A 25838-nucleotide genomic window follows, 5' to 3' on the forward strand; every position below is an offset into this window, starting at 1 on the left:
ATCGATTTAGTTAATTATATGCAGCCCTTAATTACAATATTTTCAGGCATTTTAATTAGCCTTGTTAACATTGTGTGCGATGTAACATGGACAGCAATTAAGAGTTAGGAGGATGAACAAGGGAGAATGTCTGTCAATGTGTTGTGATGTTTATTTTGGGACGGGGGTGGTGTTTGGAGTAGTCTGGACCAAACAGGATTTGTTCCAAGGGAATTTGGCCCCAGATCAAATCTAATTGATGACCCCTGCAGTATATCAACCGATTGTTGGTTAAATACATTACCAAGGGCGATGTGTGGGTTCTGTAGCACAGTTCCTCTCAAGATTCCTTTCATGTTGCAGTTAAAACGTAACATATCTTCAAACAGTGTTCGAAAAGGTAGCTGAAAAATGTTTTTTTCAGATTTACTCGAGAGGTTTTAGTGTCGACAGATTCTCGTTACAGCCCGAGCAAACTTATTTTTCAAACATGTGGAAAGCAGTAAGAATAATACTACATTCTGATTTAGAGCTTGCATTATTATTATTATGGCGCCAGGGGAGAAAAAAACTCCACACATAGTGCTCCCGAGTTGCTGTGAGTCACCCTGACAAGCCTGCAATAGTAATTTACAGTCAGGTTGGCAGGTGTTTTCAGACACATACGTCATATGCCAACTCGGATACGTCAAACGTCATCACGCTGCGGTCCTAGGAAAAAAGAAATTCAGCTTCACACAGATCTGAAGACTGTGTACTATCTAGTTGATGTTTAGCTCCCTAAAAGAGACAGCACACAATAACAACATTTAAAGATCAGACCAGAATATAGACAATATAAAATACACAAAATAAAAACACACAAGTAGCAACATTGTGCATGCAGAGGGGTTCTTTACAATGTACAGCAGTCAAAATACATATTTGTACACAGGAATGCATATATCACATAGTATTTTAAACGTGTGACCAAAATAACAGTGGGAGTTTATTTAAATGACCCTTTGTGTTGTGTTGGAGCTGGGTCACATAAAAAATAAGATATCTCTGTTTTCCCAAACATTTACATTTCCTGAAATGTAAGACCACTTTTAAAAGATTCTATGCCTTATTCGAATTACACCCCAGCCATGGATGGACATGTTTCTCATCTTTTAGCTAGCTAATCTTAACCTAATTCGCTGTCAGCTCTTGTCTATGTTCCCTTCCCACAGCATGAGCACAAATACACCGTTATATCAGACTTCAGATTGGCAACGCTTGACCAGGAGAGAAGATCGATAGATAAGAGCGGAGTACACCCAGCAAACAGAGCGAGATAACCAGATAATGTTAGTTTGCTAGCCAAATCCTGTGAATGTAACAGTCACACTGATGTACACAGTGCAGCTTTTTTTATTCGTATCACTTTCTGTAATATTGAGTAGATGACAAACAGCAGCAGATAATTACATCTTGTCAGTCTCAAATACTTAGGCTGTGTTCCAAATCGTACACTATCCTACTCAATAGTAATTAGTATGTCAGTATACCAGTGGTGTCATTACTATTTAGATATACAGTATTATTTTGTGAGAAAGTGCAGTTTGAGATCTAGCCTTGAAGAGTCACTTGCAGCCATTAGATCACACTGTGCAGTGGAAAAGGACACAGCACATCTCATGCTACAGAGTAGCGCACAAAAACACTTTTCAGTAAGGACTTCTAAATTCAAATGTCCTGCAGCTTTAATGCAATACCTAAATTGGCAAATAATCCGTTTAATAATAAGATTGCTCCAGTCCTTAATAGCTGGCCAATTTATTCAATGTTAGCTACTTTAGAAAATGGTGGTATAAAGGAGCTAGTAAATAGGATTTAGGAATAAGACTAGCAATATTCTAACTAGCCATGTTGCAGATAAAACCATTTTGACCTCTCCCAGTTATCACTGTATTTCTCAACACACATATTACATCTAAGCTGTTATAGAATTTGGCTGGTCAACAGCTTTGTTTTTCAGTTATTACAAGCACAAAAGAGCACTAGCTATAATGATCCTGCTGCTGGCTTTAGATTGAGTTTGTGTTTCTTATGTTGTGCTGTTGAACATCAACTTTATATTACATTATTTATATCTGCCCAAGCAGACCTACATTTAAATCCTTGATGCTGGCTCATGTGAATCTCATATCACTACTCTAAAATTCAAATTCAAATTTTATTTATCACATACAAAATCATACACAGTATGACGTATTGAAATACTTTTTTATGACTGTCCTTTGTTTTGTAGAAAGATGAATAGAGTAAATTTAAAGTGTTCAGACATGAAAATATAGGGATATAGATAAAATATTTAGAGAAAAATAGTAAAATAAAAACGAACGTAGTAGAAATTAAAAATATGATAAATTATGAAAATCCAATATCGGATATGCATATACAAGTATATACACTATATTGCCAAAAGTATTCGCTCACCTGCCTTGACTCGCATATGAACTTAAGTGACATCCCATTCCTAATCCATAGGGTTCAATATGACGTCGGTCCACCCTTTGCAGCTATAACAGCTTCAACTCTTCTGGGAAGGCTGTCCACAAGGTTTAGGAGTGTGTTTATGGGAATTTTTGACCATTCTTCCAGAAGCGCATTTGTGAGGTCACACACTGATGTTGGACGAGAAGGCCTGGCTCTCAGTCTCCGCTCTAATTCATCCTAAAGGTGTTCTATCGGGTTGAGGTCAGGACTCTGTGCAGGTCAGTCAAGTTCATCCACACCAGACTCTGTCATCCATGTCTTTATGGACCTTGCTTTGTGCACTGGTGCACAGTCATGTTGGAAGAGGAAGGGGCCAGCTCCAAACTGTTCCCACAAAGTTGGGAGCATGGAATTGTCCAAAATGTCTTGGTATGCTGAAGCATTCAGAGTTCCTTTCACTGGAACTAAGGGGCCAAGCCCAGCTCCTGAAAAACAACCCCACACCATAATCCCCCCTCCACCAAACTTTACACTTGGCACAATGCAGTCAGACAAATACCGTTCTCCTGGCAACCGCCAAACCCAGACTTGAGATTGCCAGATGGAGAAGCGCGATTCATCACTCCAGAGACGCGTGTCTCCACTGCTCTAGAGTCCAGTGGCGGCGTGCTTTACACCACTGCATCCAACGCTTTGCATTGCACTTGGTGATGTATGGCTTGGATGCAGCTGCTCGGCCATGGAAACCCATTCCATGAAGCTCTCTGCGCACTGTTCTTGAGCTAATCTGAAGGCCACATGAAGTTTGGAGGTCTGTAGCGATTGACTCTGCAGAACGTTGGCGACCTCTTCGCACTATGTGCCTCAGCATCCGCTGACCCCGCTCCGTCAGTTTACGTGGCCTACCACTTTGTGGCTGAGTTGCTGTCGTTCCCAAACACTTCCACGTTCTTATAATACAGCTGACAGTTGACTGTGGAATATTTAGGAGCGAGGAAATTTCACGACTGGATTTGTTGCACAGGTGGCATCCTATCACAGTTCCACGCTGGAATTCACTGAGCTCCTGAGAGCGACCCATTCTTTCACAAATGTTTGTAAAAACAGTCTGCATGCCTAGGTGCTTGATTTTATACACCTGTGGCCATGGAAGTGATTGGAACACCTGATTCTGATTATTTGGATGGGTGAGCGAATACTTTTGGCAATATAGTGTATATATATATATATATATATATATATATATATATATATATATATATATATATATATATATATATATATATATATATATATATGTAAAATATATATAGATATAAAAAGGCAAATATAAATATTCAGTTTTAACAGGAATGGCAGGGAGTAAAGTGACAGTGCAGTATGCATATAAAAAGAGTGTGACCTGTGCAGTTATTGTATGTGCGACAATCAGCTGCGGTAGAATGTCATGTGTGAGGAAGTCCAGAAAGGCCAGGTACTAGGTGTTCTGGTTAAGGGCCCAAATGACTTGCAGGAAGAAGCTCCTCCTCATTCTCTCTGTGTCTGCCTTCAAGGAGCGGAAACTTTTCCCTGAGAGAAGAGTCCAAGAGTCCAACAGAGAGAAGAGACCATTTTTGGGATGGCTGAGGTCCTTCATTATCTTCCTGGCCTTGGTCCAGCACCGCTTGCTGTATATAGTCTCCAGATCAGGAAGCTCAGTGTGGATGGTACGCTCAGCTGATCGCACCACCCTCTGGAGAGCTTGCCTGTCCTGCCTGGTGCTGTTTCCAAACCAGGCTGTGATGCTTCCCATCAGAATGCTCTCAATGGTGCAGGTGTAAAATGTCTTCAGCACCTTTGAGGGCAGTTTAAAGTCCTTTAGGCGTCTGAGATGGTAAAGACGCTGCCAGGCCTTCTTCACCAGGGTGTTGACCATGACAGGTCCTGCGTGATGTGAACACCTAGGTACTGGAAACTGGGGTCCCATTTATAGCGAGGAGCCGGTAATTCCTCTTCTGCTTTGTGCAGAAGTCCACTATCAGCTCCTTAGTTCAGGAGGAGATTGTTGTCCTGGCACCATGTCTCCAGTTTTTTAATATCCTTTAGGAAGGATCTCGTCGTTATTGGAGAACTTTATGATGTTGGTGGAGCTGGAAGTGGCCACACAGTCGTAGGTGTACAGTGAGCACAGCAGGGGGCTCAGAACACATCCCTGGGGGGCTCCAGTCCCGAGGGTGAGTGACAGTGAGACATGGTTGTCCATCTGTACTGCCTGTGGTCTGTCTGTAAGGAAAGAGCTTGGTGAGTTTACTTCATTCAAAGGTGTACACTGGATCCACCTGATGGAATTGAAAAAATTAAAATTAAAAAAATATGCTTTTATACATCCAACATGATTTGAGAGTGTATATTCAAAGCACTGAACTAAGTTAACAACTTAAGAACCCACAATGCTGGTATGTTACAGAGTATAACAAACTTACCACTGCGCTATTCTGCCATACATGTTTTAAGTGCCTGAATTTAATACTATAGTTATTGTTCTTATCAGCACCAGTGTTCTCATGAGACTTCACAATGTAATTGGTTTACATAATATTACTACATAATTAATACTACATGAATTGATCACGCTCACTCTGCATCATTCACTCTACTTCATAGAAACATTAAATTAAGTTTAGTATAAGCAATGAGATCATGTTTTGTTGAGAAACGTAACATATTTTTAATGTAAACTATACACAATAGTTAAATCTGACTGAACAACTATTCCAAGTGTAATACTTGATAAAACTCTTTACTCATTGAAGAAAACACACACTCAGTATGACATTAGCGGATCTTACAAGATGTAGAAAAATGATTTCACACATTAATATGTAGAAAATGTAGAAAAATGATTATATTTCCAAATGTAGAAGGCTGACACCCTAACAGGTGAAGAAAATTCAGAGCATGCTGCAGCAGTAGTATTCGGTTTATGTTAGCTTTCTGTTCTACATTAATTACACACTCTTATGAAATGCAAACCCCTGCACTCTGTAGCCCCAGCATATCTTACTGATTTCTTATAGTATGGCAGGCCTACTCAAAAGGACTGGCATCTCAGCTGATGCTGTGTAAAATGCTATATCATGATCACTATTATTCATTATTATTCATAAAGAGCAAGAGATAACATAATAACTGATTATAGAAAACACAATATAATATAAAAGCTGAAATGATTGTTCTGTTGTAAAAAAAAAAGATTATTAGGATACAAATTATCTCCAAATGATCTCCAACAAATGATCTCCAACTAAAGGTTTTTTTATTTATTTATTTATTTATTTATTTTATTTTAATTTGTTTTATTTTTGTTGTTCTTTTTTTAAATAAATATGTCGATTTAATTAAAACAGTAATCTAAAGGACTGTGCAAAGTTTTCTGCTGATCAGACTTCTGTCTTTAAGTGGTTCATATTGAAGGGTGTTTTTTTTTTTTTATTCTTCATATCTTTATATGCCCCCTTTTCAGAAATTGAGATTTTTTTTCTGTTGCTGCTAAAATATTGATGCTCGAAAAATCATATTTTCAGTGTTCATTTTGTTTGACTTGGGGAAGATTCTCCATAGTAAGAGACAGAGAGAGTAAGACAGGGAAACGCAATATAGAGGGTTTTGCTTGCAGTTTTACGACAAATACTTAATGAAAAAACCCCATGGGGGTGATAGAATCCTATATTTAATTAAGGATTTATAAAATATTTAATATGGAAGAGAAAATTTTAGCTCTCTGTCCATGTCTATTGAGAAACTAGAAGCTGCAATAGAAGGTGAATAATAATGAAGAGAGAGAAAGGAAGAGAGATGGCTGATGGTGGTATAAGATGGTAGATCAAGGAAAATGGCTTTCAGTGACATTAGAAAAAAAAAGTCCTGGCAGATTTATAAGGGCTTTTGAAGTTCGCTCTTACATTCCCATGTTTAGTCTTACCTTTAGCATGGGGTCAGAGGAAAGTGAAGGGATAATTCCAGGCTGCTTTTTTCAGATTAGCCCAAATTCTTCTACAAGTTTAGAGTCAGTGCCCAAGATTCAATGCACAAAAGTTCAGGATATAAAAACACCTTCTACCTGATGACGTGCTAAAAATCTAGAGGCAGGATTTATTATATACTTTTTAAAAACCAAAAAAACCAAAACACACTTGAAATGTAAATAGTTTGTGAAAGAGATCAGTGGTTTAATTTGCTCTGTGTAATATTATGCCCTTGGGAAATCTGAGAAGTTATTTTGAGGAAAGGTTACTTTTTTCTTTACAGACTGTCATGATCTGAGATTTTTATGTGTCTCATCCCTTACACCAATTTCCCTTTTGACTGGCAGATCCACTCAGACTCCGATGAAGGTGATGGCTCCATCAAGTACACCATATCTGGCGAAGGCGCAGGGACTATCTTTATCATTGATGAGGTCACAGGGGACATTCACGCCACCGAGAGGTTGGATCGTGAGGAGAAAGCCTTCTACACTTTACGAGCACAGGCTCGAGACCGCCAGAGCGACGCCCCACTCGAACCCGAGTCCGAGTTTGTTATCAAGGTCCAGGATATCAATGACAGTGAGCCCAAGTTCCTGGAGGGACCATACATTGGAAGTGTGGCTGAGCTGTCGCCTATCGGTAAGAGAAAACTCTTTATCTCGTAACTCATTTTAAGGCCAGAAGTGAATTCATAGTAAAATACTAAAACTAAAAATAAGAAACTAAAATAAAAATTGAAATTTTTATTAGAATAGAACAATGAAATTCTTTAAAAATGACTGATCCAACTAAGTAAATTCTAAAGTTATTCCTGTTCTAATATGTTATAATGTTTTAATTATTGAGTGAATTTAAATGCATGACATTATTAGTATGGAATCTAAGTAGATCCTGTGTCAGTGGGACTTCAGTGACCAGATCACGCTGGTTAGTCTGTAAGAATCTGAACTTTTGCTTTACTAATTCCTCACTGCTGTTTTGACAAGTGGGAATGTGCTCAATTGTGCTGAGTAAACTTTTATTGCAGATCGCCTGTAGTGTCTGTCTGTACAGACATATTTATTCATGGGATTCTGCTTTCAATTTCCTACTGAAGGCTACTTGTTTATTAGAATAAAATAGGGGCAGGTTACACTCCTCGCGTTCTCTACAACAGTGAACTTCCTGATTGGAATTAATTCCTGCCTTCTCAGCATAGTGGAGGCTGAGCCAGCGGCAGCACTTTCTCGAACGAGAAGGAGAGAGAGTGAGACAAAGCGAGGGAGGGAGAGTAGTTAATGTTTGTGGCATCTTCACTTCTCCTCCCCCTTGTTTCTCCACCTCTCACATTAACTGAGCACACTGTTCATGTTTTATACATTAAACTGTGCAGCAAGTCTAATGAGATAACATCACTGCTTTGTTAGCATTTTAATGTTTTGCTCTCTTGCTGAGCAATTGTTAATGTCGTCAATGTTAGCGTCTCCGTGATAAGGTCACGCCTCACTGTCAAAGCGAAGCAGACGGATAGCCCAGTCAGACAGAAAGAAGAATAGGTGCCTCACTTTACATTGACATTCCAAGATGAATGGATAAGTTTCAGAACATAATGTTGCAAGTGGTTTGTTTTTCTTTAGCTGCTTGGACACAAAGCAGCAACATAGTACAACGATTGCTAGAATTCCTGAATGTAGTCTACATTGACACTTGTATAGACTACCTGTATGTAAAAAATTAACAGCATATACCTTATAATCCCTTTTTACTATATCCAAAAGTAAAAGGTCCAGTCTTTTTACTATACCAAGGCAAATAATTTTACAAGTTACATTGTGGTTACTTAATTTTTTTGAGGTTGTACTTAAACTAAACACATTTTGCATTCATTTTTGCACTTTGTATTCTATTATCTTCTTTTCATCAAAGTTTACATAGGCTTGAAAGCACAAATAAATAATTTCTGTTGGAAAAGACAAAGTTTAGCGTCATCTTTTAATTTTAGTGTCATTTGTAATACAAAGTGCTTTTTTTTTCTTTCAAAACCTGTATCTGCCATTAAATAAAACATAGAAATTTGCTCCATGTTTGCACCTCTAAAGTACACTGCTATCCGGTGTCACTCAAAGTATGCCAAAAGAGTCTTCTGAAATGAAAATGGCAAATGAAATAATTAACATACAGGTATGCATGAATCTTGAATGATTCACAGTAGTGTAGATGTTTTGAAGTCTCCTGCATTAACTGACCTCCATGGAAGCCCATCCCTTTCTCCCCATCTCACATTAGTAATCATTCGGTCCATGCTCTCATCCTGATTTTTCTGCCTATAATGCGAGCGGTGTGACCATAGATCTGAGAGATCAGTTTCCACATGGTGTGGAATATAGGAGATTTTTCACTTTCACATCAGTGGAGTGACATATCCTTCCCAATGGATTATCTTTGGTACCCAGGGTGTTCACAAATTGTGTGCGAGTTGCATTGGATCCCCTGCAACGAGAGGGCCTGTGTGTACTCTTTTTTTCTGGACGATTGGCTACTGTGCAGACAGTCCCATCAGCAGGTGTTTAGCCAGACAAGTGTCCTGATTGTGCATGTGGAACTGCTAGGACTAAAAGGCAATCACAATTCTTTTGCAGGCTGTTCTATGGCATCAGGCAATGCCATTTGAGACTTCTTGATGAAGCACACGGCCATCTCAATTATGGATGCAGTCATGGAATTGCATGGAGCCAATATGCAGACTTTACATCTGGCTCCGCATCTGGCTGGGATGTTCTTACTGTGTATGTGGATGAACTGACAATGTGTATGCGTTTGCCACATAACATTTCGCCTGAGTGCTCACAAAGTCGAGTGTCACTGGTGTGCACACACTGAGGAATTGGTCCAGCCCACATTTTTCCCTGAAAAATACTCTTAAAAATAGCTATTAACTATTTTTCCCAGAGACCAAAAAATGGATTTTGCACTGGTTTTAAGGTGTCCATGTGAATTACATTGAATGTTTTTGCCGTGTCACACTCCACAGTGGTGGTTAATGACTCAAATGAAAGTAGACACTTAGAGCTTTATAAATTTATAGGTATATAATTATTTCTCTTTTTTTTATGAAGCTTAGGGGAAGAAATGTTGAATGTTAAAATGTTAGTTAGTTTTATATATTTTTCTCACACAAATGTTTGTCTTCAAAGTAAATGGTGATATCAATATTCTCAGAGATGCTCCAAGTGCTTCTTCATAAGCATGTAAAATTTAAAGTCGTTATCTTCAACCACTAATATTCTGTGTAAGGTTTTCCGATCAGAGGTAAAAACGTTTCACATTGCAAGTCAACAGTGTCCTGACTAATTTTATATCTGACTTAATATCAAATTCAGGCTCTTGTGAAGGTTGGTAGAGTCAGGCATAGATAAAAAATATTAGTTCAGGGTGTTTGGTGAATGCTTGGCCAAACCTATAGCTCTATGAATTTCAGTCACTGTTGCTGTGGATGCTGCACTGCATTCAACAGTCTGTGAAACTAGTGTGTTGATAGCCCATTCTATTCTAACAGACCATTGTTCCAGCTATGAATATTACTTACTGGCTGTTCATGCCCACTACCTATCAAACCAGACTTGCAGTAATCCCCTGTGGCAATGTAGACTACAAATTATTGGTGACCCAGGCATATTCGAAAGCGCCTAAAGTTTCAGCCACCCTTGTGAGTATGTGTGCAGCATTTACACATCGTGTGCGGGCAAGTGGAAAGCTTTCTCACTATGTTCAAAAATCACTGAAAATGAACCCATTATCTTGCACAATGTGCAAGATAACAATGTGGTGAAAAAAACAATGTGGTGGTGTTTATAGGGGACAGATTGACTATTTACTGTTGGGAGCACATGAAATAGACAGAAGTCTTTGTAGAACGTCTTTAATCTTTGTGCAAACTTAGCTGCCACTTAAGACAGCATTTTTGTTGGCCATCATTATGAAAAGTGAGTAGGAAAATTGTGTTCATTATTGATCTACAGTGTCTGCACTGTTGACCAGATTTCAGTGTCTGTGGCCAAAGTCAGCATTCCATTGTATATACTTTTAATCCACATGAAATCTATGACCCAACCTACCTTTTGTCAACAGTCCAGGCTGGCGGAGGTGCTGTTATGGTGTGGGGAATGTTTCCTCCCCTTAATACCAGTCAATACCAATAGCAATACCAACCAGTGCCATGGTATTTTTTAGGTTTGAGGACTACTCAAACCTAAAATTCAAAGTAAATGTAACAGGAAACTGTAATAGTGATAGCACTCAATAATGCTATAGAACTGTACCAAAGTATACAATTTAAGACATGGTATTTTGTTTAGCAGAGATAGATAGAGAAATTTGTCCGTTTTTATTGCTAAACTACACTAGCACAGTGTAAGACTAAAATCTTATTCATTTAACATCCTATTAAATTAAATGCTAGTTTGTTTGAATATGCCACCCAGAAAGTTGTTTCAAATAATATTTCACAAAATTCATCTTTGATATTTCTAATATTTAATTTGTAAAGGAAATGAATGGAACAAGCTAGGAGATTGAATTAGGAATGAGTTTCTCTTGCGATACTGTTTGTAAATAAAATTAAACAATGCCTAGTTTGGGATCCCAGGCTGCACTATGGCCACATTTCACCTACCTCCAGCATGCACAAATACTCAAGTCATCTTAAACTGAGTTCAGTGTACATCATTGGCCTGCCCATTTTCCAGATCTGAATCTAATAGAGCACCTTTTATAAGTGTTAGAATGAAAGATTCACAGCATGGACCAGAATTGCAAGGAACACCTTGTGGAATCCATGTTCAGGGGGAGCTATCTTGTATTATGATGATGTACCTAGAGTATATATAATGATATATAATAGCATCTCAGTGTTCAGTGCTGAAGCATTTCAAACAAAGGCTCTACGAATAGGGACAATTACCTTGATTTCAGCCATTTCCTGCTACAAAGATTCTCACTGGCCATTACTTCAGTGGTCCCACCTAATCAGGCTAATTGTCACATGACAGCCAAAGTTAATTTAATAATGGGGCCTCAGCAGCGGCACTTTTGTAATGAACCCTACAGATGTGTAAACTGAGTGATCTGTGGAAATATGAGATTTAATCACAGCTAGTGGCTGAGCATGAGCACCACTGTGTTTTATTACTGCGGCAGTGAATGCTCTGCTATAATAATAAAAGCATAATCACAGACAAGCACACAGCATATTTATTTTCCCTTGCCACTCTCTGTCTTGTTACCGGTATCTCTTACGCTCACTGTATCAGGCCTTTTCTGAGCAGCTAACATAGGTTGAATTTGTTTGTAGATAATTTAGGCTGCTTTAAATGCCCTTCTTAGATAATTCAGCAAGAGAGTGTGAAGTGTAAAAATGGGAAAAGTAGGCAAATATATATATTTAGTCACTATGTGACATTTTCAAAGCATGGGAGAAAAAGGGTTTTTAACCCCAGGGCCCTGCATTTGAAGGCGTAGGCTTGGGGTGGAGTGGCTGGGGCAATGTTGGAGTTTAAATGTTTAAAGTAAATATTGCAATCAATAAGGAAATGGGAAACAGCTTCTAAGAATTAAATTGTAATCTTTTTTGTATTTTTAGTCATGATAAATCACTAATTTTATGCATAGAGCACTTTACCAATTAACAAATAAAACCAGGAAGGTGCTCATTTTGCTTTTGGTCAGTAGAGACTATGTTGACCAGCAAAGAGGTGTATATATCTCAAATAGAAAATAGGAGAAAATAGTTTCGCCAGTGGCTGAAAGCAGCAACTACAAACAAAAACTTGGCAGATCTGTCAGAGCTTGGCAGAGTTTGTAAAAGAAATGATTGTGTTTCTGATCATAGAGAGATTTGGCAATGAAACAGCATTGCTCACCTGCTGCGTGAAGAATATTATATTTATTCTTAATTGTAATAATCCTTTTAAAGTTTAAAATGGATGAAGGATACAGGATGAAATATTGATATAAAAATGTTGGGAAGTATATTTGTCCAGTGTAGGGCACTCAATCCTGGTCATGGATTCAGTTATTGTGAATCCTCTCTCAAAAGGACTCTCAAGCTCATACCTGCACATTTCTATAAAAAAAATTGAAGTGGCAATGTTCAATTCTGAGAAGAGCTGATACTCAACACAAAATATTCCATTTTCACAAATAAATTACTGTAAACTTGCATTTTAAATGGGTATCTATACTTTAGTAGTTTTCAGTTAGTTTTTTTGTGATTGTTTGCAGCCAAAATTGCTTGATTTTGCTGCTATATACAGTACAGTATATATAGTGAAGAAAAAAATTATTTGATCCCCTGCTGATTTTGTACGTTTGCCCACTGACAAAGAAATGATCAGTCTATTATTTTAATGGTAGGTTTATTTCAACAGTGAGAGACAGAATAACAACAACAAAAAAAATCCAGAAAAATGCATTTCAAAAAAGTTATAAATCGATTTTTTAATGAGTGAAATAAGTATTTAATCCCCTATCAATCAGCAAAATTTCTGGCTCCCAGGTATCTTTTATACAGGTAACAAGATGAGATTAGGAGCACTTAAAGTCACTTACTCTCTTAACGGGAGTGCTCCTAATCTCAGCATGTTACCTGAATAAAAGCCACCTGTCCACAGAAGCAATCAATCAATCAGATTCCAAACTCTTCACTATGGCCAAGACCAAAGAGCTGTCCAAGGATGTCAGGGACAGGATTGTAGACCTACACAAGGCTGGAATTGGCTAAAAGACCATTGCTAAGCAGCTTGGTGAGAAGGTGACAACAATCTGTGCGATTATTCACAAATAGAAGAAACACAAAATAACTGTCAGTCTTCCTCGGTCTGGGGCTCCATGCAAGATCTCACCTTGTGGAGTTTCAGTGAGCATGAGAACAGTGAGAAATCAGCCCAGAACTACATGGGAGGATCTTGCCAGTGATCTCAAGGCAGCTGGGACATAGTCACCAAGAAAAAACTGAGATCCTGCAGCACCCGTTCCCCTGCTCAAGAAAGCACATGTACAGACCAGTCTGAAATTTTCCAATGAACATCTGAATGATTCAGAAGAGAGCTGGGTGAATGTGTTGTGGTCAGATGAGACCAAAATCGAGATCTTTTTTCATCAACTCAACTCCATGTTTGGAGGAGGAGGAATGCTGCCAATGACCCCAAGAACACCATCCCCACCATCAAACATGGAGGAGGGAATATTATGCTTTGGCAGTGTTTTTCTGCTAAGGGGACAGGTCAACTGCACCCCATCAAAGGGATGAAGGACGGGGCAATGGGCATTTTAAATGGGTCGTGGATGGGTATTCCAGCATGACAATGACCCAAAACACACGGCCAAGACAACAAAGGAGTGGCACAAGAAGAAGCACTTTAAGGTCCTGGAGTGGCTTAGCCAGTCTCCAGACCTTAATTCCATAGAAAATCTGTGGAGGAAGCTGAAGGTTCGAGTTGCCAAATGTCAGCCTCGAAGCCTTAATGACTTGGAGAGGATCTGCTAAGAGAAGTGGGACAAAATCCCTCCTGAGATGTGTGCAAACCTGGTGGCCAACTACAAGAAACAGGGAAAAGGGTTTTGCCACCATGTCATGTTTTGGGGTCAAATACTTATTTCATTCATTAAAATTCAAATCAATTTATAACTTTTTTTTAAATGCGTTTTTCTGGATTTTTTTGTTGTTATTCTGTCTCTCACTGTTCGAACAAAACTACCATTAAAATTATAGACTGATCATTTCTTTGTCAGTGGGCAAATGTACAAAGTTAACATGGAAATTTTTTCCCCTCACTATATATATATATATATATATATATATATATATATATATATATATATATATATATATATATATATATATATAATTTGTGATGCAGATTGCAGAGTTTTGTTTTGTTTTTTTCTAAGATTTTTGTGGAAAACTATTTAATTGGTAAAATTGCAAACAAAGGATTCCACTTTTAAACTACCTCTAGTGAAGACACATAAGTAAATACATAATTACCTTCTTTGATAGCTGCAGTCATGTTTGATGCACATTAATCACAATTGGCTCAATGCATGTTGTGATGCCCTTGCAAGCCGTCTTGGCCCGAATATTTGGAAAATCTGCAGTAATTAAGAAAAATGACAAACCCTTCCAAATATTGTGTAGTTTGTGTGTGTCCACAATTAAATCTGTGTATAGTTGTATTAGCATGTATTTGCCACAATATGTATCCATCATTAAACCTGTGAAAGATCTGTGAAGACTTCATCTATCTTGTACATCACAGACCCACACCCACACAGTAATGGAGCATACTTAGAGGTTTTCTCTGTGAAACTCTGCAAGACTCTTAAAGACAGGGACTGTTTGAATTACATCTAGGTATGTGAAGACTCACATCTTAGACTTGCATAGTTAGTGAGCTCGCACAGTAATTTCTGGTAAACTACTTTGCAATTCAAGTCTAAAAAATGGCTTAATTTGCTATGCTGTCGTTCAAGTGTTGATCATTCTTGGTTCTATAGTGTATTTGTATATGCACACTAAACATATTCCCTCTGCCTGAGCCCTGCAATAAAAATACCACCCTGGATCCCACATTCCACTTGAGATTGCTCTGTACCTGCTAATGGAATTACCAAGTAATTATCAGCAAAGGTGTGGAATCCTTTAAAGAGGATTGAATTTGTGCATTAAAGTCTACAAGCAGCCAAGGGCTCTCTACCCATGATCCTCTGCTCAGATTCAAACCAACTTTTTTTAAACAATAAACAGAGAGATAAACATTATACTACGCACAGTTTAAGTCAGAATAATGAGTGGAGGTTAAATTTAATAAGAATAATAATCTGTTTTTTAGATCAAGTGTCTAAAAAAAAGTAGAAAAATGGGTCTGTTTTTGGATGTTTATATGGGATGTAATAAAAGAGTAGTCCAGTACACAAACTTTCCAGAGAAACATGATGTTTCAGACAAACACACTTCATCAGCTGTGCCAGCAAAGAAACTAAGAGGTGAAACTTCATTAACAACTTTTGTCTAAAATTACCTGTTTCTCTGGAATCTTTCTGCCACCATCATTTCTGAAGTACACTGCAGTTACTTCCTAGATTTATTTTTTAGATTGTTAGAGGTATGCTACCACAAACTACTTATATATTACTACTACAATTGTATATTAAACTAGATGTGTACACATCTTAGTAAGATGCAAGAACTTTGTGTGATATTGGATTTTTTTGGTGTGTTTACTGTTCAGCATGCCGTACACTGTGTTTTATACCTCAAGCCCAAACATGTATAAATTGAGCAAAAGTTCTTTTCACGTTCTTTACATAAATAATCATGAACTAATGAAGAGCTAACCTTAACTATGATGTGAATTCATGCGTGAATAACGACCTCCTTAAGTAAACGTTAGTAAATGATTGTTAGTTAATGTATTAATTAACGTGAAGGGGTAAACTACATGCTCTATAAGAATTAAATATGCATAATTATGCAATTATTTATATAGTTTGCCGTATTCAGCTGCAAACACAAACGTCACTGAATGTTACTGGATTACTTTGCCAATTTACACTGATCCTTCATAAAACGTTGAAAGATAGACTAATAATAAACATAAATTATTTCATCCCATTTCTCTTCTTGGCGCACTGTACTGTAGTACTAGAAATCCAGCGCCACACAGTGATGTCTGTGTACGCAGCTGCATATGGCAAATTATATAAACAATATGAAATTATGCATGTTTAATTCATAGTCTTTCTTATAAAGCATGTTTGATTTAGTTTATCCTTTCGTGTTAAGTAATACATGAATTAACAAAGGTACTAATATGTATTTAAGGAGGTTGTTATCCACACACGTTGTAGTTAAGGTTAGCTCTTCATTAGATTGTGATTAGTGCATGCCTTAACTCATCATTAGTTCCTATTTAAGTGAGTATTAATGAGGTATTAGTAGGAGATTTCTCATGTACAGTTATTGTAAAGTCTTAACAACAAAGTCTTAACAAAATAATACTTGAAGTTTATAAGTATTAAAATAATTACAGTTAAAAAAGGCAGAAAGCAAGCAAAACAAATCTTTATTTGTCTTTGTATTTAACATTATTACTTTTTTATTATGTACTTTTCTTATTGATAGACTGATTCAGGCTTCGTGGAGAACTTGCTGTTATGCAAACAATGGTTGCAAATATGTTACATCCACCACACATCATACTTGACACATTGTATGGATGGATTTCAGTGCTATTTTTTCTTTCCGTCTTTCAATAGTAATGTCATGGTTGTCCTATTCGTTCTGTACACATATAAATAACATAATTTGTGGTTTGGTGTATTTCAAGCAAAAATGATGTCAGCATTGACAGGCAGTAAAAATGAGCATCACTTTTTCCTCTCAGCCCTTTAATGAATCAGGAAAACAGCTTTTAACATCCTCACATTGTTAAAATTAATGCAGTCCTTTCACAAAGAGAAGAAAAAGTACAAAGTAAACCCATGCAAAATGGTAATGACCTCAGCACTTCTGAACAAGCTATAATGCATCAAATTCAGAGGCATGTTTCAGAGTTGTGCTGAAACCTGTGGCCTTCAGTGTGAACTGGCAGCTTTCAGCTTTCAAAACCAACATTTCAGACCCCACCATTGTTTGGCTTGTTATTTAAATGAAAGCTACAAAGTCTCGCCATGAAAAGACAAGATGAAACACCCGTAGGCCTTAGTGCAATTTTATATAATAAGGCTTTATAAAAGAATAATTCAGTGTATTGGTAAGTATAGTACTTTTTTATGTCACTATTTATTTAATAGTTATGTATGTTCAAATAATCAGATTTCTTCCCTTCCATTTTCACTGCAAGCTGTTTAATAACAGCATAAGAGCCACTTTTTTTCTGTGCATAATGAAGAAAAGTCTAAGAAGATCCACTAGCTAGAAGCAAAGTAATACTCTAGAGCTTAAAGAGGAGTATTTAGCAGTCTGTTCAATTACATTTTATAGCAGCTGGATCAATCAGACACATTTATTATAGTAATTTCAATATATTATTTCTGTAAATTTGTTTCCAACCTTCTCCTTAATCTTAAAGGATTATACTGAGTGTTCTGACATAAAGCATTCACAAAAGGGACGCTTTCAGATTTTGAAATATAGCTTTGAAATTAATATGGAAACCGGATGCTGAGATCTATAGCACTACTTTTCATTCATCAAGTTGTTGAAATAAAATGTCAAAAGTTATACCTTGTTTATGACTTTCTACTCTTGGCATTATGAAGGTATAATATTACAGTCAAGCCTCTGTATTTATGTATGAGTTCTGTAGATGTGTGTTACCGCATGGTCACAATGTCACAAAACTGAACTGGTGCATTTTCATGAGCATGATGTTTTATCAGGATAACTTTTTTACAAGAAATATGGACCACATTCCTCAGGGTATATTTCTTATATTTAACCAATAGGAAACTAGTCAAGCTCACAAACTGAGCAACTATGGGTTAAACTTTTGACTGCTTTTTACTAAAATATGCAGAATAATGTTTGAAATGGCTGCTATAATACCTTTAGTTAATGATAATGAGTAATTAATACTGTTCAAATACTGTTTCTAGTTATAACATGTATGTTTTTTGTAGACTTATATACTTTATAAACATACTTAGCCAGATCAGCTGATGGATGTGTTTTTCCTCCATAGAAGTAGTAATATATGTTAGAATATAATATATGCCTTGTGTTTTGGCCCAAGACGCTTGAATAATTGAAGAAAAAAAAGATGCAGACTATGCATTTTTTTAAAATAAAAGTAGTTTTGTTTTCCAGATTCAACATGGCTACAAAGTTAAATGACTGAGTTATTTACTTGTTTGTTTGTTTATGAAGAAATAAAATATACCTGAAAATTAAACTACCGTATTGCTGAGCAAATCCAGATATTAACATTCAAGATACAATGCCTAAAACACAAGGGTATGTACCCTTTCTCAATTATTATTATTGTTAATTTAAGGCATGCGATTAATGTTAATTAATATTATATTAATTTCTGAGATGCATACTAAATATGCAGTTAGTTTCAATCTGTTTTATCATGTACAGTTCTGAGTGTGTGTGTGTGTGTTTGGGGCTTATGTTTGTGTGTCTGGGGTAAAAGTTGTGTTTTCATATGCATGTGTATTTTTTATTTATTTATTAATTTATACATTATGCCTTCATGCCTGCTGGGATGATTATACTATTTCCTTCTGATGTTGGAAAAGAGCTGTTCAGGGTGCCAGAAGCTGCAGTTGATGGATGGATGCATGCATCATGATTGATGCTCCAGTGTGCCAGAGACCTTAGCCACAGCCACACAGGCTGGGTCAGGAAGGCCGTGCCCATGCTGTCTCGCTTCCAATTTACTGCTGTCCATGCTGATTGACAGTGCTCACTCTGCCCCAATGATTCATCTACCACAAATGGTGCAAATGAGGAACAGCCACAGACAAACCTCTTTGGCAGATCAAAGAAGCTAGATAAAATGCTTGTGGCACAATTAAACACTGGCAATCTGTACCCGGAAAAGATATGGTGGCTGAAATGACATGATTTCATGTCTACCTTTTATATAAGTACAGATTATGAATGGAGACTGATTATGAATAATTTGATATATATTCAAAATCAAATGTTATTTGTTTCATATACAACAATACACAGAAGGACAAGTGACTTTCCATTTCATAAAAAAGAAATTAAAAATACAATAAAATTGTTTACTTGCCATAATTTTATGAAATGCCTTCACCATCTTTTATTTTCCTAAGATCTTTCTCTATATTAAAAGTACAAGTATGTCTACAAAATTAGTTCTGAATCAGTTTCATTAATATTTTATTACTGGGCGAATTTCAGTAATGAGCTATTCAGCTTAGAGGCTTATACACAGTATATCATCACACAGCATTTCCATCACAGCAAAAATTCCTCTAAAACCTACTGTAAAGGAAAACCGTGCTAGTATGTTAGAACAACTCAAAATCTATGAGACATGAAGTGCTTCAATCGATCCCTCTTAGGTGATTTAGCTACATTGTGATTGTTAGTGGAGAAATATTTAAAGGTTGTTATTTTTAGACAGAGTCCCCTTTTCAGAATTTTGTTTTTCAGTTAAACAACTGCTATATAACACAGACATTAGCCCATTTATTTTCTGGTGGCAAGTTGTACTGTGACCACTCTGTGACCTGGACCAGTGTATAATTTGATGAGTTATATAAGGAAGGAGCTCTGTATGAGAATATTCTTTTTTCAGCTATGAACCAGCAACAAAAGAAAAATAAATAATTTAACATCCAAAGCAAAAAAAAAAAAAATATATATATATATTTTCTATTTCTAAAGAGCACAGTAACTGTTGTGGGTGACTTCAATCATTAATCAACAGTTAAATGTTAATAATGTATTATGACTTCATTTGTTATTATGAACTTATTTTATTTATTTATTTAAATTTATCAAAAATCTTTCCTCTAGGCCTGTCCTCATCCTTGTTCCCAGAACATTTTATAGTGAGGTTATTGGCGTAACCACTCAGCTGTTTTTATTTCACTATAATAGTAACACATTACATTTTTATAATCATTAAATGGACAATAGTGAAAATGATTAGTGTCTGCTATTAAAAACTCTTACTCACTGTTAGTTGGACAAAAAATACCCAAATGAAAAAAAAAAGGGTGGCTGTAATTGTTAAAAATCCATATAGTTGCCAGAGTCTCTGAATGAAAAACGGTCATGGCTTAATCCCTGTAGGAGTTCATCTAGAATCTCAGCAGGTCATTGCCTTTTATGATGTGACATTTTTTCCACCCATCTACTCTTTCCTCCTCCTTTTCTTCATATTTCACTGCTTCAGTGCCCTGTTTTTATGTGGGCCAGTAGAGAATGAATCATGAAGGAAGTGTTGGTGAATTAACTTTTCATGTGAAAACACCTCAGCTTTTATGGGAGCACTAAATGATCCATAATGCACAGAGATTTGGGAAGGAAGCTCTTAGACTTGGTGATTAAGACAGGGCTATGAAGAGGAGAGAGAGAGAGAGAGAGAGAATGAATGAGTGAGATATAGAGTCTGGCTGTGTGCTTGTATTGTTACTGTAGCCAGACAAACGCAAATCTCTTTTATGACACTGGCTCTTAAATAGCTGTCAGTCTGGGGTCTCACACTGGGCAACCTCCTCCGGCCTCGCTGCATGCTGTAATTGAGCCGTCTTCCTTCCCCAAAGAGCCGTCATCTGCTGCTTGAAACAGATTTTGTTGACACCATCTGTGCATAAATCTCACACAAGAAAAACAATAACTTGAGGAATACAGACTCTGATAGGAAGCAGTGAAATTAATTTAACATTGAAGACTTTCTGTTTTTTCACATGTACGTACAGACAGGTGACAAAAACAAAAATAAACATATTACCACCATATGAGTGCCAGTGTACCTTGGCCAAGTTCTCTGGAACTGTACATTTTTCCAAATGATATGTCATCAGTTGCTGCTTCATGGAGGTGGTGAAAAGTGCTCTCTGACATGTCAGCGGCCATAGTGTATGAATTTACATAACTGGATGTAGACACTGTCATCCTGGAAGAGCTGGCTTGCATCATGATAGAAATGTTCTTTATAGAATTATGGAGTTTAGAGAATATTTATATTTTTTAAAAATAACAATCAACAAATACAAGTGTAAGAAGGGAAAAAAAAAGACTGTGACTTTTTTTATGAATCCAACTGTATATTTTATGCCACTTTTACCTAATCTCTAGCAGCACCAGTCAGAAACAAAGGCTCCCTGTGGCCTTCCAGCACCGATGCTTTTTAATCAACTTCCATCCCCATGTGTTAAAGAACCAGACAGTCCAGGTGACGAGGGCACATCCGCAGAGCTGCGCTGATGCGTTCGAGAACACCGCCTCAGGCTGATACATCGTTTTGTTTCTCAATCTAGGAGTCATCTGTTTGTTGGTGTAATAAATGTCAGGGTTTTTTTGTTTGTTTGTTTTATTAAACTTCTAGTTTGGCGCTGACTTTATGGTGGTTGAGTTCTTGGAGCAGCAGTATAATGAACGTACAAATAAATGTACCATGTAGAGTTCCCAACCCATCCTGTGGAATGTGGTAGTTATATGGATTTATGCACGGATGCCAGATTTGGGTTACAACAGTGCACCAGGGGAGCAAGGAGCAAGAGCCGACTCTGTAAACAAGCCGAAAGAAATGTGTTTTGCCGCTAGAACAATATTTGCACTGTAGTAGAACACAGAGGGAACTCAAACATAAATTCTTCACGTTCGAAGGCACAGGATTTCTGCTCGTTTTATGTCCCTGAGCATAGTAAAGACTGTTAGCCCGCTAGTTCTGGGTAAACACACCCCAATTTCAATTAAAATTCTGCATGCGTTAAGATTCCAGAGATTTTTTTCTTTTCTCTTATGCATTTCCTTGAATCACCAAAAAAAAAAAAAATCTGCTTAGGGCACACAGACTGGTAAGTAATGACTTTTTAGGAAATCTGCAGCAATGCATTAATAAGAAGCAGTGCATCTGCTTCCTGTTCCTGCTAAAGTATAAGTACAATGAAATAGCATTTGCATTTATATAGTTTTCTTCACCTGTAGTGTTAACCCACGTGTGTCATGTTGGCGAACAGCTAAGCATCACCATGAATATTACCTGTGGAAAATGAAGATAAGGAACTAATAGTATGACTTCTTCATTTCTATCTGACAATCTATGCTTTAAAAGGGACTGTTTACTGAGCGGATAAAAAACTGCAGTCTTACACGAGCTGCTTTTGAATGCAATATGGATGGGTTTGAAAGTCATCCGTATGCGCACAATTGCGCATTTGCATTTTGAAATTTCATACGAAGAGACAGATGGGGTTCAATTTTTTGAAAACCGGGAAGACTCTTTCGTGGAAGCTTGGTGCTAGTGACTGTTTTGTAAATATTGCAGAAAATTAACTCCGCAGTATACATGCATATTACCTTTCTGCTTGAATGAAAAAGAGGATGGTCCTTCAAAACAAGGCAGCATATCAGAAGTAGTTTTAATCACTCATTTGAGGCTGTGCATGTCTTTCATATAATGACACTTAATGTGAGGACTGAAAATCTACCTGAAGGACAACCAGCCTCGTAAAGTCGAACAGCTTAAAGTCAAAAGGTTAGATTTGTGAAGATAGTTCAGCGACTCTTATGATAAAACAACATCCCTTTTCCTTGCCGCCTGTTGGGATCCAGCTCTGATGACAGGAGACAAACAGGACCCTGACACTTCTGTTTAATTAACCTAATTAGCATAGCATTATGGTGTGACTGGACAGTAGTGTGACAGGTCTAGGGAGGAAAGTGTAACGGTGACCTTTTTGCAGACACCGCCAGCTGTCAGCAATTACAGGCAGCCTGGATTACAGAAGCCCTCTACATTCTCTCTCTCTCTCTCTCTCTCTCTCTCTCTCTTGCTCTCTCTCTCTCTCTCACTCCAATGCCACTCTTGCTTCACATCCGTTCCTTAAGCTAATGCTAGAGGAACATTTACTATTTGACAGATCACAAAGGTAACATTACCAAACTAATCTGTGATGCTTGAAAAACATCTGCACTAATAATAAATTGTTTCTTAGAACATTTTTTTGGACATTAGTCCAGTTAGACAACAGTCAAACATTTCACAATTCAAAAAGTTGCAATAGTGTTGTAGCTTTTTTTTTACATATCACACTCCACATTGGTTACTGATGGCTTATATGAAAGTGACACTAAGGTAATGTCAGGTAGACACTTAGAAGTGTTTTCATAAGTATTTATGTTTTACCAGGCATACTATTCGCAATATTTTAAATCCTTTTTTACTTTTTGAGATGCTTGAAGTACTTGTAAGCTAAGTTTGTAAGCATTATAAATTTTTAAGGTGTTATTGTCAACCCCTAAAATTCTGTGTAAGAGCTAAAAACAACTGAAATCCAACAGTGTCTAATTTTATATCTGACTTGTGGTGATTTGTATTTGAGGTTCTGATTGAAAATGTCCCATAAGGAGGGTTGATTCCCATTCCACCAGAAGAACAGAATTGTCTGTTGGGGCCTGCCTAAATAAGACCGGTCTATATTAAATGTTTTAGTTTGCACACAAACAGTTAAGTATTATCCCACATGCAAGACTGTAGTTATACAGAATATCAGAGCAGCTGTGTCTCGCAACAGGTTATCCCATACAGGTTATAAATAACTGCAGGATTGGGAGTGCAGTATTGCTTTTATACAATAGTTCTATAAACACGAAATTAATATCAAGTATGTGACATTTTGGGCACAGTATGGACAATTGTTCTGTTCATTTTTGCTCTGCAAGCAGAAATAGATCCCAAAGAAGCTTCATTGTCAGGTATTGTCAGGTAAGGTAAGGCTGAGAGGATGCAACTGCAGATAAAGCAGTTTAGTAAAGTTCAGGCAGACAGATCCAAAAAAATGTGAGGCAAAATGAAGGTCAGGGACTAGCATGGGTCAGGTGATAGCAAACAACAATACAAGAGATGAGAAAATGAGGAACACAGAAAGGGTCACAATGAGACTATTAAATGCAATAACAAGGCTTTGTGTCAAATGGTGACAAACAACGCAAACTGTATACTTCGCACACTCTGTGTGTGTGTGTGTGTCTGTGTGTGTGTGTGTGTCTGTATGTATGTCTCTGGCTGATTGAACACAGGTGTGTGTAATCAGCATGTGGTTGACTGTGAACAGGGAAGTGTTTGTGTGTTATGGGAAACCTGGTGGAGCAGTGTTTGTAAGCTGTGGTGTATTTCAGGACTTGGACTTTGTTTATTTGGGAGGCATGACTCGAATTAGTTTTATTTCCATTAAAAGTGCTTCTGGTAAAATTACCATCGCTTTTTTCTTCTCATCCTCAACTGATATTAGAAGCTAAAAGTTATATTCCTGAAAAGTATCATTTGCCATGGCTGCTGATGATGTCGCCAACAGGTTTGGAGGTAGTGACAGTTTCAAACTAGTTAGTGGAATTTTAAATGGCAAACACAGACATACAAACAGTGAAATGTCCTCCTAGTTTGTTTAGTGGACCAGAACTAACTAATGTGTAGATGTCATTATATAGAAATGCATGCTCGACCTCCTTCCAAACATATGCAAGATTCAGCACCATTTTGTTCCATAGGCTTTAGGCTTTGCTTAAATGTAATTTTGTACTGTGAGTTTGGGGTTTGCTGAGGCACAGAACAAAGAATTCATTCACACAAACCATCAACAAAACAGGCTTTAGAAACACAACTTAGCACTAATGAGGCAGGGACTTAAACAAAAAACACAGTAGTGTGCGTTTGTCCCGTCTAACCACAGTTCCTCATCATTTATTAATTGTGTGTTGGCAGGTACATCAGTAATGAAAGTGATGGCCTCAGACGCTGATGACCCGACCTACGGGAGCAGTGCCAGGATAGTGTACAGCGTTTTGGACGGAGAAAAGTTCTTCACTGTTGATAGACAGACGGGTAAGACACAGACTTCCAGTGCATTTTAGATCTTTCCTTTGAGTTGCCTTTTTTATTTAAGTTTTTTTACTCCCCATTTTATAATGCAGAGCATTAAGAATTAAATGCAGGACATATCCAAAGAGGCTACATTTTCACCGAAGAGATTCTTTGAAAGACTTGTCTAAGAATATAACTGCTAACCCTGCAGACTGTCACAGAGAGCATATGATAACCAGAAATGAACCTGCTTTCATTAAATCTACATTGTCTTAGTCAGGAAATACTCCTATTACTGGTTTTTCACTTTCTTACTGCTTATTTAAAATATATAGTAATAAACATCCAGATCCAGTTTTCCAGATGGAACTGTATTCATCTGTCATATGGAGCACATATGTTAATCAGAATAAAGCATGTGACGATAAAGTCAAATATGCTTAGTGTCAGTTTTCAGGTTGAAGGTTAAGCTTATCATGGCACTAAATTAGTGCCAGTGGGAATTCTGGGATAAAAATCCTGTGCAGGGATCATCTGTTTCCCGACATTCACCAATATCAGCTTCTATCTTATCATTTAATAAAAAAAAAAAAAAAACATAAAATAAAACTGCAGTATCAGCTAACTGAATATTTTTGATAGACAGGGAGAAAAGATTATGTTTAAGTCAGCTAGTTAGCACATAAAATGTATAGTTATAGCACCTTCTATTGCTTCCAGGCTAATTTAACAACATAAAAAATTCATAATATGCTTATAGGATAAAATTAAGACATTGACAAACCGTCTGTCAGTTTATGATGTGTCCCATCTGCCAATATTTTGTGATTCTTTTTTC

At 37.1% G+C, this 25838-nt stretch overlaps 1 protein-coding gene across 2 annotated transcripts in view; it reads left to right on the top strand.

Annotated features, from left to right (window-relative positions):
* LOC131362195 (cadherin-22-like) overlaps nt 1-25838 on the top strand; it is a 203085-nt gene that overhangs the window by 106995 nt on the left and 70252 nt on the right. For both annotated transcript variants that reach the window (XM_058404039.1, XM_058404040.1), the window contains exons 4-5: nt 6794-7088; nt 24902-25021. In XM_058404039.1, the coding sequence (XP_058260022.1) occupies nt 6794-7088; nt 24902-25021 (415 nt within the window). The remainder of the gene's footprint in view (nt 1-6793; nt 7089-24901; nt 25022-25838) is intronic.

This window comes from Hemibagrus wyckioides, linkage group LG11, assembly GCF_019097595.1.
Source record: "Hemibagrus wyckioides isolate EC202008001 linkage group LG11, SWU_Hwy_1.0, whole genome shotgun sequence".
NCBI lineage: Eukaryota > Metazoa > Chordata > Actinopteri > Siluriformes > Bagridae > Hemibagrus > Hemibagrus wyckioides.